At 36.3% G+C, this 17,069-nt stretch overlaps 1 protein-coding gene across 1 annotated transcript; it reads right to left on the bottom strand.

Annotated features, from left to right (window-relative positions):
- Nucleotides 1–2,686: 2,686 nt before the first annotated feature.
- Nucleotides 2,687–3,235, bottom strand: LOC140450788 (uncharacterized). Its single transcript, XM_072544461.1, has one exon. The coding sequence runs from the start codon at nucleotides 3,233–3,235 to the stop codon at nucleotides 2,687–2,689; it is 549 nt and encodes a 182-aa protein (XP_072400562.1).
- Between the last annotated feature and the right edge of the window lie 13,834 nt (nucleotides 3,236–17,069).

The raw sequence follows: 17,069 nt of genomic DNA, 5'->3' as shown, positions 1-17,069 counted from the left end.
CCGGTAGGTCTCGCATTGATCCTTTTTCGGAATAAAAAATCCAAAATTGTATTCTGTATTGAATATTCGCGCATACGTATCATAGGTAGCGGATTTTTTTTGAGCTGAAAGTCTTTCGCTTGAATAATTCCGACGTAATTCAGAAATAGACAAACCGCCATCTATAAATTCCCTGCTAGTCTCCTTTCGGACATAATGACTCTCAACTCTCGGAATAGAATTGCTTCTTCATCCACCTTTCTATGTTTGCCGTGCTTTCCTCTTTTATCTTCTAGCACAATTCCATTACCTGATGCTCTTGACTCGATAACTGTTTGGATATTCCTTTCTGTTATTCCAAGAGTATTAATTAGTAATGTTTTGCATACTCGGGTTTTTTCTCCATTAATTATAAGATAGAAAGCACAGTTTGGTTTCCGAGGTACACCAGCGGTGATTCGTCTATATTTAAGTTGGAGTGGTTGAATACAGGAGCCCAAGAAATCACGTTGCCTCTGCAATGAAGCCATCTCCCAATAGTCCTTGAAAATCTGAGCTCTATACTCCTCAGACACCTTATTTGAACACGCAAGTGTACACTTCTCTGGACAAGGTGGTCCCATCTTTTTTGCCTGCATCACTTTTCCTAATCTAGATACATAGCTCTGTCCACTATTCTTTAATCTTTTAGCTTTTACACTTTTCCAATTTTTATTGTTTTTTACCCTTTTCTTGCCTTTTTTAACATTTGCTGAATTATCATCACATTCTACGACATCTGTAGTATTTGAAGTGTTAACTAACTCTTGCAGAACAGTTTCTTTTGTGCCTGATTCTGAAGATTTTGACGAGCAGCTTGAGGCGTCGTCAACAACGGAAGGCTCATAATTATCACTCGAACCTGAAGAAAACTCCTTAGCTTTGTGAACTCATTGCATCGTACGAATTTTTACCAACTTTTCTTATTCTAAGTTTAGTTGCGTTCTCATTTTGTATAACATATGAATCGGAAGTATTACTCTTTACTCCAGAATCAGGATTTACGTTCGAACATCCAGGCATTTCATAAATATCATCTTGATTTTTATTTAAAGAAAGAGCAAGATTAACTAACTTCTCAGCTCTTGAACCCATATTAGATGCACTCTTTCTGTAACAAAATAGTTCAAAATAACGTCAAAGAATTCCTATATTAACGTATAAAATTTCGGGTAACAATGTCAGAAAGAACACTTACGTGACATTAAAGAAGATTAATTTTAGACAATACTGTCATAAAGAACAGTTGTAACAGCAAAAATTTTAAAATGTCATGTGTAATATTAGCATCTGTATTTATCTTAATTTTAAAAATTATTTTTTAAATTGTAAAGAGAAAATTTGAATCTTCATGTAATATAAGACTCGATCTATAAAGATGTTTTAAATAAAAAAACAAGCGTTTAATCTCCAATATATTTATTTATACATATAAAAAAATTACAATGGTATTATGGTATAGGTAAACCAGTGACGTAGACGATCCACAGTACTTTCGGTGCATGAAAATAATCCAGTGGCATGGCATGGGCTTGGAGTAGGACCAACGTTTCCAGTAGCACGAGGCGTACGATCAAATTTGCAAACATCAATAATAAGCGGAAAAACTCAAAAAAACGTGGCGTTTCATATCCAAATATTCTGCTTTTTGTTCCCCTCGAACGTAGATACAGTCAGCTGCATACAACAACTTGGTTTCTAGTATTTCATTTATTTTGGATAGTTCAACTTCTCCATCAGAGTACCGAATTCCAAGCAGGTTTTTCTCTACGTATGATACATTCTTCTTATCCTCGTTACTTAGCGCATTGAGTGGATTCTGTGGCAGAAATACGTAATGGCTTCGTTTCATTCCAATTTCAATGGTAAGTTCTTTAGAAACGAACCACCCGTCCACAACGAATCCCTGAATGTCTACGAATGCTACTCTCATGATGACTGCTCGCGTACTACTGACACTTTATGCATCTAATTTAGACTTTTTACAATTTCGGTGAGAGGGAAGTACTCCATTACGCAATCGTGAATTATAATGCAGTAGACTTTGGTATTTTCGGGAAAACCATTATTCGCTTCAATATCGAGTTTTACGTCAACAGTGGATGCTTTCTTCTTGTTTCAAAAAATCGATGACGAACAATGCGTTATTCTTGAAAGCTGAGAAATCGAGCAGAGGACGCTTTTGTTGGGAATGTATGTAGCTAGGACAGAATTCAGTATAATTGAAATAGGCCTCATTGTAGTCAGTTTTGCTAACATCCAACTGCGTTCTCTCGTTTGGCCAATATTCTCCATTTAAAGATAATCTGATACTTTGGATGTCGACATTGTCAAATAAGGTGGGATCAGCTGAATTCTTGTCACGTTTGTTGGTTTGAAAGAAAACAATGACATAACGTGGCCTTTCAACTGATGTGCTAGTTTTAACGGCCCAAACTTCACGTCTAGCTCCTTTGGTAATGGCAGGTAATTCATGTAATTCCCACTTTCTAAATGGAATAACTATAGGTTGATCTTGTTGAATGGATTTCATAAGTTCCAATTTAATATCATCATTGGGAAATATGTGCTTGACTCTAAGCTCAATGTTAGTGATGTTAATCTTAACAGTTGTAACTTGGCCTTGAGTTTTTTCTTTGGCAATTATGCAATCGTTGTCGTTTCGAGCTCAAACTAGTCTTGTTTGACGGCCACACGTAATCATTGGGTAATCATTGAAAATGTTGAATATATGTTTAAGAGGTATCTGTATGTTGAATGAATGATCTGCAGCGTGTAGAATGGGATCCTTAGGGTAATTCCAGCCTGCCATAACCATATAATTGGAATCTTCTTGAGTGTAACATGTCATGGCACGTACAGCACTTACGATACCAGGATCCCGCACTGTTTCCATCTCCCTTGCGCTTTCGCTGTACGTACACGAATCAAAAAGAAAAGAACCCACATTATTTGCTAGTTTGACTTCGCCAGTTCCGTTTATTGCGAGCGATCCTTTAATGCATAACAAGGTTTCGCTCATTGCAAAGAACGAGTCGACTTGATTGATGCTAAATTCTACAATGTCATTGCAGTTGAATGATTTGATGAATGGTGCATATGTTCGGTATTCGGCCTTTCGAATCGACTCATCAAATATCGGCTTACGATAAATGTCAAATGTTGGAGGCATTATAGTGTTGTTTGAACGTGCTCGTTTTCCATACATTGTAGTCATTTTGTCAGTTTAAAACCAAGAGTTTGTAAAAACAATTTGTTTGCGAACGTAAGATGTTGCCGCTTAGACGGTTGCACAACTAATGGCGTTCATTGAGCAATAGATTGTCCTATTATTAGTCCCATCTGCTTCTCGATCTAAGTTCCAACACCAAGGTGCTATCTTCTCCTCTAAAATTCACAGGTCGTACAAATTGTGTGGAGTTTCGTCAATAGGGATGTTCACTAATTTTTAAATATAGTTAAATTCAATAGATTATCTTCTTCTTCTTCTTAAAGTGCCTATCCGTTCCGGATGTTGGCGATCATCACGGCTATCTTTACTTTATTTATTGCAGCGCGGAACAGTTCAGTGGTAGTCGTGTTATACCACTTTCGTAAATTTTGAAGCCAGGAAATGCGTCTTCTTCCCGGTCCTCTCTTACCATTTACTTTCCCTTGGAGAATCAGCTGGAGAAGGCCGTAACGTTCTGGATTTCTCATTACATGTCCTAGATATTCCAACTTTTTAGTTTTGACGGTCATGAGAATTTCACATTCTTTCCCCATTCTACGCAGGACCTCCACATTAGTAACTCTGTCAACCCAGGATATACGTAAGATGCGCCTATAACACCACATTTCGAAAGCTTCGAGCCGATTCATAGATGCAACAGTCAGTGTCCATGCTTCCATTCCGTAGAGCAGAACTGTTAATATGTAGCAGTTCAATAGACGGCAATAGATTATAAAGTATATAAACATATAGCAAACATGAAATTGTTTAAAAATATATATTTTTTAAGATAAATCAATTCTTAATTTTAATTTTGATGGAGGCTAGAAAAACGACTCCTCGCAGCGAGGCTACAGTGTGTGACGTCAGCAGTCGTATGGACAACTTGTTGTGTATACGTATTTACGAAGTGTAACCGTATTTATACAGTGATAATGAAGCCAAATAAGTGGTGTTTTGTTCCTCGCAAAGCCTGTATGACTCCATACCAAATCGATCTTTTCTTGGGGATATAATTATATTTTCTCACTTAGAACACTTGTTAAAAAAACTTTATTTTTCAAATTATACAGTTTTACAAACTTAAATAAAACGTTAACAATAATAAGTATTACTGTTGAACTTTAAGCTATGAAGCGACTCTAAAGAATGAATGTACTTTTTTATTTGTATCTCTATTTATAAGGTTTAAGGTAATAACTTATAATCTAAAGGGTGTTGTTGGCTTCCGTCTGTGTGGTCTTGGCGGAGGTCTCGTGGCGTTGGTATTGCGTTGCGTTTGTCTAGGTGTTATGATTACATTTCTCCTCCTTCCTTGGGATTGAATTCCGTCCTCGGAATTTCGAGAAGTTCTTGAAGGGCTGCTACTTGGTGTTGTGGCATTTTGGGCCCAAATAACAATCTGTAGATTCTGCTTCTCTTACGAATTGCTACATATAAGATTAGTGCTAAAACAGATATGATTATTAAAGTGAGAATGAGGCTGATGCTGGTTGTCATTAATGGCTGTAGATTCGTTGTTTCGATGGGCTCGAGTCTGTGATGGGTTCTTGGAATTTCCAATATAAGCGAATGTTTCGGGTGGAGTTTCATTCGTATAATATTTGGCATTTGTAGTTCTTGGATGGTCTGTGGGTTTATCTTTTGTCCCATGATGTATAATGTTTCGTCCGTGGAAATCACGCTGAAGTGGTTGACAGTGATTTCGCCAATTTTGAGGGGTTCTGCTAATCCTAGTAGAACGACGTGGTCAGTCTCTATGATGAAGTTTTCCGTAACATGTGCAGTGAGGCATCCTTGTACGTCTGGGATTTGGCATTTTGAATAAACTCTATTTTGCCAAATGATGATGTTGGATTTTGGCGTGCAATTTTCGTACCATGTGTTATTTGCGTAGTACTTTGCAGGTGGGATTATCATTGCTTGTTCGTTGTTGGGTATCGAATATATTTTGGAAGTTGGGTAAGAGTGGACGTGGAGAATAGGAATTTTTAGGATTATAAGCATACTTGTCTGAGTTATACATATTACTGAATGTGAAGCTTCTAAGAGTTCATAGGGGTGATCTTCATTAAGTATTAGAGCGTCTCGAGGATAAATTGCGAGAAGTGTATTTTGAAGATTGAGTATCTCATGTAGGGTAAGAAGTTCGATATTCGGAATATTAGATTGAGAGATTGTTATTGTTCTTATTAGTTTTTTGATGTATTCATTTATGCTTTGTATTTCTAAAATTTCATTGATTATGGCTAATTGTTTGGAAACACGATCTAATTCATTTGATAATAGGGCATTGTTGTCATTTAACTTTTAAAGAAGTATGTCGAATCTGGTATTAAAGGTTTCGCCATAAGAGATTTGATTGTTATACTTTTTTATTATTTCGTTTTCTTTAAGCTCGACTGCAGCGAGATGAGATTTGAGGAGTTCGAAGTCTGAGTCGTCGGGATTGCCGGTAATGTATTTGATAGTCGTACCTAAGAAGTTGAAAAGACCTCGTTTTTGTATTCTTTTCCGTGTGATTTTGTGTAAGTTATCTTCTGCTTCTTTTAGTAGGTGTGTAAATTGGTTTTTGAGAAGTTGTATCGTGGGTATGTTTGGTAAGACTGTGTTGAAGTTGTCGCTACTGTTGGATAGTGTTTGTTGGAGTTTGTCTAAGTCAATCTGTAGTATGTGTTTGTGGAAATGAGTTATAATTTTTGAATCTCCTATTGATTCCATATAGTAGCCATTATTGGGTATCTCCTGGATTTTGACCAGTGCTTGCAGATGTTGAAGGGCCATCCTGTAAAGAGGATTTTGTGTAGTGTTTTCTTTGTCTTTTAACGTATTTTAAGTGTGTACTAGTTTTGTTATTTTTTTGCCGCCGTTAGGCCAGTAATTTTTGTTTTGTTTTGTGAAGTGGGGGTTGTTGTCTGATATAGAGGGTCTAGTTTGGGTTGAATTTTCTTTATCTTTGCGTAAACTTTTTGTGTAATTGTAGGTATTTCTTCTGTGTCTTTGTTGGCTTTTTCTAGAGCTTTGTCTCTTTTTTCTTTTGTTTTTGTGTATATGTGGTCAATAAATGGAAGTAGTTCGTTTTTGTGTTGTTCATTATAAGTTTCATAGATAGGTAGATCAAAATCAAAATTAATTTCGTTTAAATAAGGGCCGTAAAGTATTGAAAATGGTGAATAACCGGTAGAGCTGTGAATGGATTGATTGTACATAAGGACAGCTTGTGTAGAGGTGTCATCTAGGGAGTTTTGAGGATTTTGTGCCTTTAATGTTCGAATTTTTTCTAACAAGGTTGAATGAAATCTTTCGACTGGGGAGTTTGATGAAGAGTTATTAACAGTGGTTGTATGAGTTTAGATTTTATGTAGATTCAAGAATTCTTTGATAACTGAGGAGTTGAATTCTTTTCCGCTGTCGAATACAATTTTCTTGGGATGGTTATGGTGTGAGAAATAATGTCTAATTTTGCTTAAGATTGATACGGAGGCTTTATCTGGAAGTTTATAGCATTATGCATATTTTGAAAATGAGTCGACTAATGTTAGGTAATAAGATTTATTGCATTGTAGTATGTCGACATGCAAAATATCAAATGGTTTTTGTCCTAATAGCGGACCTAACTGAGGTAGTTCGTATGGTTGGCGTTCATATTTGTTTTGTAAACAAATATCACATTTGTTAATAAAATTTGCTATTGTGGTTTGCATTGAGGGCCAGTAAAACTTTTGTTTTAAGTGTTTATATGTCTCAATTATACCGTTGTGATTCATAACGTGGTAAGTTTTTGTACATTCTATTTGTTTTTCTTCGCTTTCTATATCTTGTAAGAGTTTTTCACAAAAATTTGCTTTAACAGTATTATCTATGTGTGTTCTAAAGAAATTACATATGAACGGTTGGAAGCAGTGTGGAGTTTTTATGCCGAATTTTTGGCTGGGTTTTAAAATTGCTTTAAATGCGTCTACAAGACAATCTTACCAATTTCCAGTAACGTGAACGGAGTATCATGTTTTTTAAATATTCTTTTGTAAGTGATGTCGTATTTTTCGCTGTTAGGTATAATTATTATTTTTTTAGTTGATAAGTTTAAGGGTTCTTCTGATATAGGTATGCCGTTAATAGGGTTTTCTAATGAAGTGTGTTGTGTTTGAGTTTCATCGAGATTATTTTGAATATTATCGAATGTCTCCAAAAATTCGTCTGGGTCAAAGTCGTTAGTATTAGGTGGTTCGGCTATGATTGAAGATTTCGTAAGGGCATTAATTTGTATTCTAGATAAGGCGTCGCTAACTTGGTTGTCGCGACCTCGGCGATATTTAACTTACAAGTTGTAATCTTCTAATTTTAATCGCCATCTGGCTAGACGGGATGTAGGATCTTTTATTTTATAAATCCATACAAAAGGGTTATGGTCGGTTTCGATTATAAAACGAGTTCCATAAAGGTAAGGGCGGAAATGTTTACAAGAATCGATGATCGCTAGCAATTCGCGTTCTGTTGTACTGTAATTTTGCTCGGCTGTATTTAGGGTACGAGAATGATATGCAACGGGGTGACCGTCTTGGGTTAACACAGCGCCTAGTGCGATGTTGGAAGCGTCGGTTGTTAATGTGAATTGATAAATTGCGTTAGGCTTTCACGGCCATCGTCTAACTTATTAAACTGTTTATTCGGGCTGTTGGGCCGTTGTCTTCTGTTGAGATTTGTTCTCGACGTTTCGCCAACACTAGGGGTTGGCATCTTCTGGAGATGTTGATGCTTCGCTTGTAAGCAGAAACTGACGACGCGTTGTACTACGGAGGCAATATTTATAATTCCCACTCGCCTCCCCTCCACTGGTTTCGGCTTGAGGGGGCGTGTCGTTGTTTATAGTAGCTTTTCTATCTCCGTGTTTGGCGGGAAGGGCGTTTGTGAATTTTAATACTGGTATCCATGTTTTGTTGATTTTTAGTCCTTCTTCTATCCTATTGAAATTGTTTGGGTGCTTGTATATTTCCACCGCTTCCCGATATAACCGTGGGTAGTACTGTGAAGTTTTGTCCAGCATCTGTGTTTCTTCAAATAGTATTCGATGTTCTCCGCTTCCCAAAGCGTGTTCGGCAACGGCAGATTTGTCGATATGTCCTAAACGACAATGGCTTTTATGTTCATTTATCCTGGTGTTGGTGTGTCTTTTTGTGGTTCCCACATATACCATTCCACATGTGCATGGTATTCGGTATACTCCGGCCGTTGCTAATGGGTCGCGTTTGTCTTTTACCGATCTTAAACAATCCTTGATCTTCTTTGTAGGTCTGAAGATGGTCTTTATGTTGGCTTTCTTGAGTATTCGCCCAATTCTGTCCGTTACCCCCGATATATAGGGCAAGAACGCTTTCCCTTTACATTCTGTTTCTTCGTCCCTTCTTCTAGATACGTTGTTCATCGCCTTGTGTATTTCTCTTCTGGTGTACCCATTAGAGGTGAGCGCTTTTTCAATATAAAGAAGTTCACTTTGGAGATGTTGTGGTTCACAAATTCTCTTCGCCCTCTCTGCCAAAGTTTTGATGATACCTTGTTTTTGGCTAGGATGATGATTTGAGTTCCTGTTTAGGTATCTGTCTGTGTGTGTAGGTTTTCGATACACTTTATGTCCTAAGTGACCTTCCTTTCGATTTACTAATACATCCAGGAACGCTAGTTGTTGAGCTTTTTCTGTTTCCATCGTAAATTGAATATTTGGATGTAGTGTATTTATATAAGCCAGGAAATCGTTTAGTTTTTCTGCTCCGTGACCCCAAATCACAAAGGTGTCATCAACGTATCTGAACCATACCCTAGGCTTGTATGCTGAGTCCATTATCTTCTTCTCTAAATGCTCCATGAAAAGGTTGGCTACGACCGGGCTTAGTGGGCTTCCCATTGCTACTCCATCCATCTGTTCATAAATTTGGTCTTCCCATGAAAAGTATGTGGTAGTTAGGCAAATACGGTATAATTCCACCATATCCTTGGAAACTAGTCCCTCAATTAAATTCAGAACGTCTTCTAGGGGGACTCTTGTAAATAGGGAAACCACATCAAAACTAACAAGAATGTCAGATTCCTGCAAAGTTATTCCTTTGATCTTCTCAATAAAATGGGCGGAGTCTTTTACAAAGGCATCGTTTTTTCCTATATGTGGTTGTAAAATATCGGCCAGATGTTTTGCAAGGCTGTAAGACGGAGATCCTATGGAGCTCACAATAGGGCGGAGAGGTACATCGTCTTTGTGTATTTTCGGCAAGCCATACAAGCGTGGTGGGACTGCTTCGCTGTTGCATATTCTTGGCTTTATCTCCTCTGGTATGGACGAAGATTTAATAAGTCTGTTGATTTTCCGTAGGGTGACTGCTGTGGGATCTTTTTTAAGTTTCTTATAAACCGCAGGATCTAGAAGATTTTGTATTTTCACAACATCTCCAAAGTGAACTTCTTTATATTGAAAAAGCGCTCACCTCTAATGGGTACACCAGAAGAGAAATACACAAGGCGATGAACAACGTATCTAGAAGAAGGGACGAAGAAACAGAATGTAAAGGGAAAGCGTTCTTGCCCTATATATCGGGGGTAACGGACAGAATTGGGCGAATACTCAAGAAAGCCAACATAAAGACCATCTTCAGACCTACAAAGAAGATCAAGGATTGTTTAAGATCGGTAAAAGACAAACGCGACCCATTAGCAACGGCCGGAGTATACCGAATACCATGCACATGTGGAATGGTATATGTGGGAACCACAAAAAGACACACCAACACCAGGATAAATGAACATAAAAGCCATTGTCGTTTAGGACATATCGACAAATCTGCCGTTGCCGAACACGCTTTGGGAAGCGGAGAACATCGAATACTATTTGAAGAAACACAGATGCTGGACAAAACTTCACAGTACTACCCACGGTTATATCGGGAAGCGGTGGAAATATACAAGCACCCAAACAATTTCAATAGGATAGAAGAAGGACTAAAAATCAACAAAACATGGATACCAGTATTAAAATTCACAAACGCCCTTCCCGCCAAACACGGAGATAGAAAAGCTACTATAAACAACGACACGCCCCCTCAAGCCGAAACCAGTGGAGGGGAGGCGAGTGGGAATTATAAATATTGCCTCCGTAGTACAACGCGTCGTCAGTTTCTGCTTACAAGCGAAGCATCAACATCTCCAGAAGATGCCAACCCCTAGTGTTGGCGAAACGTCGAGAACAAATCTCAACAGAAGACAACGGCCCAACAGCCCGAATAAACAGTTTAATAAGTTAATGTGAATTGTTTTGAAAAATCAGGATATTGTAAAACTGGAGAGTTTGAAAGTAACTCTTTGCATTTAGCGAATGCTTCTAGGTAGGTGGAATTTGTTGGATCAATAATCGCGTTTTTTCTTGTATACCTTGTTAGGGGAGAAGTGATTTTTGCAAAATTTAGGATAAAGCGTCTGTAATATCCGATTAGTCCTAAAAAGGATTTTATTTCTTTTATTGTCTTGGGAAGAGGATATTCTCTTATCGCTTTGAGTTTTGCGGGATTTGGTTTGACTCCTTCTGGGGTAACAACGTGGCCTAGGAAGGTGACTTCTTTTGTTCGGATTGAATTCGGATTTGTCAAGTTGGACTTTTAAATTGGTGTCTTGGAATCTTTGGAAAATTTGCGAGATGTGGATAAGATGTTCTTGTAATGATTTTGAAAATATGATAACGTCATCCATGTAGACGAAACAAAATTTGTGTAGAAAGGGGCGTAGAATATTGTCCATTAATTTTTGAAAAGTTGCTGGACTGCACTTTAGACCGAAAGGCATTCTAAGAAATTCGAAATGGCCATGAGGTACAGTGAAAGCGGTTTTTTCTATAGAGTCGGGGTGGACTTCTATTTGATGGAATACTTGGGCTAAGTCTAAGGTTGTGAAATATGTGGCTTTACCTAAGTTATCTAGAATTTCATCTATTTTTGGGAGAGGGTATTTATCTTCGATTGTGTTTTCGTTTAATTTTCTGTAATCTATTACCATGCGAAATTTCTTTTTGCCGGATACGTCAGTTTTTTTGGGACGATCCACACGGGTGCTGAATAGGGGGAGATTGAAGGTCTAATAATATTATTATCAAGTAATTTGTTTATTTGTCGCGTAATTTCTTCTTGCATTGCTTTGGGGTGTGAAAGTTAGTTTGTCTTTTTCATCGTAAATATATCTTTGTATTTGTGGCATAGTCTTAGTATTTTTTCTTTTTCTTCGGGGATTAAGTGTTGTGTGCGAATTATGCTAGGGTCGAAATTGGAAGGTATGTCGTTTGTTATTTAGTAGTTGTTTAGATTTTCTACATGTATGGGTTTTATTTGTATTGGATAATCGAGAGTGATATTGTCGATATAACCGTTAGTAACGTGGTGAATGGATTCTGGGAAGATTTCGTTATTTATTCTTGTTTCGGGTAATAATATTTCGCCTTGTTCTATGTCAACGGGTATTTTAAAGGAAAGTGTTTGAAATGGTATTTCTATGTTGTAACGTTGTAGTGTTAATGTTTTATTTGTGTAATTTAAAATGACTTGAAATGAATCTAAGCCAAAATTTCCTAATGAAATGTCGAAGTCTTTACTCCAGTCAGCGATGCGTGCATCGATAAAATTGTGTATATTTAATTCTTTAAATAGGGGAGTTTTCATATTGTCTGAATATTTGGTCGTTTTTTTCATTGATGTAAGTGTGAAGTCTTTTTTGTAAATGTGATGGGGATTGAATAATTTTGAAGCTTTGGGAGAGATTATGGTGTCAGATCCACCAGTATCGATAAGGATTTTTAATTTACTTTTGGGTAATATAAAAAATGGGAGTCTTGGAAGGTTTTTGATATTATTTAAATCAATTGAGGTGGGGGTTGCTCTTGCAATGAGATGTCGTGAAAATTTTCTTCTTGGGGAAGATCTTGGGTATTTTCAGGGTCGTCACAGTATTCGGACTCTTGGGGATTACAGTAATCTGTTTCGTGGTAATTTTTGAATGAATCAGGGCAGTTCTCTGATTCGACGTTGAAGTTTTGGGTCCATCTAGTGGATGTTGTCATTGGTCGTGCTTCTGTTCGAATTGTTTCTATACCACTCATTGGTCGAGGGTTGTAGGATTGAGGGTTTTGTGTTGATGGAGGTAGATTTGAATTTTGGTATTTATTCGTCTGGTTTTTGTGGAAATTTGTGTTTGAAGGTCTTGAATTAAATTTATTATTGTTGTGAGGTGTGGCAGGATTTCGGTTGAAATTCGCGTTAATATTTTGAGAATTTGATTGATTAAAATTTGAGTTAGAATTTTGGGGAATTTATCTATTGAAATTTGTGTTGGTATTATGTGGTATTGGTCTAGGTTGATATGTCGGTTTTGGTTTCACTTTTTGATTTTTAAGAAAGTTCATCTAAGAAACTTGATTTCGATGGTTGTCGTAAGCTATAAACTTTTGTAAAGCAGTGTCTAGTGTATCGAGTCGGAAGTGCGAAAGGTATTCGCAATAGGGGTTGTTTACACCTGTACAAAAGGTTTTTAAAGCTAAATTTTTAAAGTAGAGTGATTTAAAAAGCACTGTTTCTGCATTATTGTGCAATGAAATGTGTTGTAATAAATCGTTTAAATGGGTAGTTATTCGTTGGTAATATTCGTCATATGTTTCGTGTGGTTTTTGCACGGTTGTAGTTAGTTGAGTGACTAGGATTTCCTCGGATCTCCTGTCGCCGTATTTAGCTAATAATACTGGTCGGACATCTGTCCAAATAGTTTTATTTGAAAAATTTAGGTAGTCTCTCGGCTCACCTTTAATTCGCGAAAGAATATTTGCATTGACCTGCTAAAAATTCAATTAGGGCATCTACTGATCTAATAAATGTGGATAGGTTTTGACCTGTTGTGTATTCGGGAAGAGTAGCACACAGGCTAGAAATATCGCTATTTGAAATGGGCATTTTATCCTCTATAATCTGAGAAATTTCTTGGGTAATAGGAAGTCGATGTAAAGGGCTTATATCACGCAGATGATTTCTTTGAGATTGACTAAGGATAATATTCAATTCAGTTTCAATTAACTCAGAAAATGTGCTCATAAGTAAAATAAAAAGAAAATAAAATAAAGGAAAAACTTACAGGAATATCAGCAGTCTCGCTGGTTTATTCTGCATTCGTTCCGGTTCGTGGGTCCTCTACCAAAAAACTGAAGTTGACCAGGAATTCTGCAATTCTGTGTAGGGATCCTGTTCGCAGCGCCAATTATATTTTGTCACTTAGGACACTTGTTAAAAAAACTTTATTTTTGAAATTATACAGTTTTACAAACTTAAATAAAATGTTAACAATAATAAGTATTACTGTTGAACTTTAAGCTATGAAGTGACTCTAAAGAATGAATGTACTTTTTTATTTGTATCTATTTATAAGGTTTAAGGTAATAACTTATAATCTAAAGGGTGTTGTTGGCTTCCGTCAACAACTTTTTTCCAACTCAATAACTCTCAATCGACCCTTCCAAAGAAGAAGGCTTTCATCTACAGACATCCTGTTCAAGATCACAATCTGTTGAAAATTTGTTGGTCAAATAATCCATTACTGGCTTTATGTTATATAATCTGGGGTGAATATTTATTGTAGGATCAAATGCTTCGTTGTCGCTAAAATGGAGGAATTTAAGTAACAAAAAAAAGTCGTTGTTCTGTCATCATTTGATAAAATATGGTTGTTTCTTCTATAAGCTTCTTTCTTGAAAAAAACATACTGCTTTTGGGCTTTTGAATAATGCCCTGAAGAAATAAAATTCTTAACAACAATTTTATTTCAGAAGCGTTAGTAGGAATCCAGTCTCTGTCTCTAGCCCTTGTTTTCATTTGTCCCTGGTCAGTTTTTTCCCGAATTTTATTTTGTGCATACTTATTAGTTTCTGTTGCAATAATTTTTGCAAATTCGTCATCAATAAAATACTCATAAAATTCTAAGGGTGCTGTGGCTAACATAAAATCATGGTGTACCCCCACATTTTCATTAAATAGGAACCTTTCCCTTTCATTTCCAGTCTCAGTCCATGTATCATTTTGCGTGATAGGGGGAATCAACTCTTGCTCATCTTCAGATGATTCATCTTCTGAGCTAGTAACTGTAGCCCTTCTACATCGATGTAGCTCTTCAATCAACCCTTCTCTACTAGTGCTCGGGACTGAATGTGCAGGGTATTCCAATTCATCATTATCTTCTGAGTCAGAAAAAATATAGTACGCGTCTTCTACATCGCTAGCTTCAGCCATTTGCTGTAACAGTTCTATATCCCTCTCATCATCAAAACGAAATGCTCGCTTCATTTTTATGATTATAAAGTCCAATTTATCGAAAATAGAACACTTTTAAAAAAGTTTTTATAATTACCTACATAAATAAATTTCTATCACTAATTGAATTTGCGGCCTTTTAAAAAAATAATATAATCACTTTTTAAAAACAGTAAGAAACACGTATTTATTTCAGTAACCGTAGGATGAAACTGAATAGCTGAACATAAAATTAAAAAAGGTCTGGAAATCCCCAGAAAGCAATTGATATGCACTTGAATATATCAAGATAAGGCACGTTTCAAAAACGAACAAATCTTTTATAAAACCGACATTTTGTAAATACAGTGGCATCTTTAAATTTTAAAGTAAATTATATTCCTGGATCAAGGTATAATCCTTATTTTACATAGCAGAAATCTACTCTTCGCGCGTACCCTATTGCAGATTCTCCGCGCGCACCTGGGTTCAGTCGCTTTACAGAAAACTACTTCATATCTTTGGAACCGTTTTAAATAAAATAAATGTAAGGATATTTTTAGGTTCAAGGTAGTCAGAGCTATCTATTAGTGAAATTCCTAACTTTATAAGTTGCGTAATATAGGTGCTATAAAACAAAAACGGAATTTGTCGTTCAGCCGGCTATGGTATACAGTTCCAGCCGACGACTTAAGTCGTCTAGCCCTCTTGACGGGTTAAGTGATTTAGTACATTTAAAAGTTATTTACATGCATTAACATAATTTTTGAATATATGTTTTTCAATTTTAAAGCTCTTAAAATTATTGGGTAGGCCCGGCCTATCCTGCCTACCCCCAAAAACCGCCACTGACCACATGTAGCAAAATGAATCTTTAGTTGTCAAGTTGAAGACCGTGAAATTATATGTACTGAGTTTCAATTTATAGTGCGCAAGACCGACGTCGGATTTTGAGGTTGAAATCACCTGTTGTAGATCAAACGTGGCTGCGCAAAATGTATTCTCTTTGACTTTTTCTTTGTCGATATTTTTCAGATCCCTCGCCATGTTCTTGTTTCAAATATGTAAGTGAAATTTTTCTTCTAGTTCTAATTTTTCTTCTGCAGATGAATGTTCGTAATCGTGACAAGTATCGTACAAATATTTTTTAGGGCGAAAAAAATACATGTTGAATTCGGTATTAAATATTGTTCTGTATAAAATTTCTGTCGCTTTTTGTTCAATATTGTTATTTTGACAATATTCTTCATAGAGGCTATACATTTTGGATATATTTAAAGTATCAGGTAAAAACAAATGTGTTGTTTATTGTCGACAGTAGTGATTTTCAACAGTTTCAATATGGTCGCGAATGGATTGTTTAACCAATTCATCTAACATTGAATTTTTGCTAACTTTACCTCTTTTATCCTCACGTATAACTCCTGTGGAAAAGTATGAAGAAAGAAAAATGAGCAGACTTGAACTTTCTTATTGTCGACTTGAAGGTAATACACGAATGTAAAATTCCGTCTGGAAATTATGTCTCACACATTTCATCCTTCATTTACACGAAACCTTAATTTTTAATAAGAATATAGTGTAACTAATAGATTCAATGCACGACGGAAGAATTACTACACCTAATGGAACAAAGAACAAAATACGAGGACAAGTCAGACGAATACCGAAGAAAACAAAGAGAAATGAAACAAAGCATACGAACGGCTAGAAGAAAAGTGGATGGCGGATAGATGTTCAGAAATAAAAACATTAGAAAAGAATTATGACATGTTAAATTTGCAGCACAACAATGTTCGTGAAGTTGCTGGTCTACATAATAAGAAAAACACTAATACTGTAGTAGCTAATGCAGGAAAAGATATCATCGATGAACGAGAAATATTTGAAACATGGAGTAATTATATAACTGAATTATTTTAAGGTGACAGGGCAAACATACAAAGCAAAGTAAGTCAAGAAGGACCTGAAATTCCAAGTCGAAGGTTTAAAGAATCGAAGGATTAAATTGAAGAAATCTGAATTTCTTCATGCAATAAAATCAGTCAAAACCAAGAAAGCAACTGGACCAGACAACATTCCAGCTGACCTCTTAAAAATGATACAAGACGACTACATCAGTGCTCTAGTTAAGCTTTTTAATGATGTATATTATTATCATCATCATCATGCAACCTCTTCTGCTGCTGGACATAGGTCTCTCCCATTTTTTGCCACTCTTCACGGTATATTATACATGTATATTATACTACACATGTATATTATACTACTGTTAAAATACCTGAGAAAATTTGTTTTTTTAGCAATTTCGAAGAAATAGGGGCAAAAATACGACGAATGCAGATTAGCTGCACTGACTGTCTGATGAACCACACATTGAAAAATTTTTTCTTCGCATTTTTCATTACAAAAGGGAGCTAGATGAAATTCAGATTGGATTTAGGAATGCGCTGCGTACTCGTTAGGCTTTCTTGGCTTAAATTATCAGTGAAAAGTGTAAACTTGCTATCTCCATTTGACTTAACTTTACAGGAGACAGTAAAAAC

The sequence above is a fragment of the Diabrotica undecimpunctata genome, chromosome 9 (genome assembly GCF_040954645.1).
Source record: "Diabrotica undecimpunctata isolate CICGRU chromosome 9, icDiaUnde3, whole genome shotgun sequence".
NCBI lineage: Eukaryota > Metazoa > Arthropoda > Insecta > Coleoptera > Chrysomelidae > Diabrotica > Diabrotica undecimpunctata.
Note: the sequence above shows the minus strand (reverse complement) of the source record. Positions and strands in the feature narration are given on the sequence as shown.

What these genes read in the sequence shown, in the direction of transcription:
- LOC140450788 (XM_072544461.1), bottom strand. Translation starts at nt 3,235, where the DNA reads ATGACTACAATGTATGGAAAACGAGCACGTTCAAACAACACTATAATG.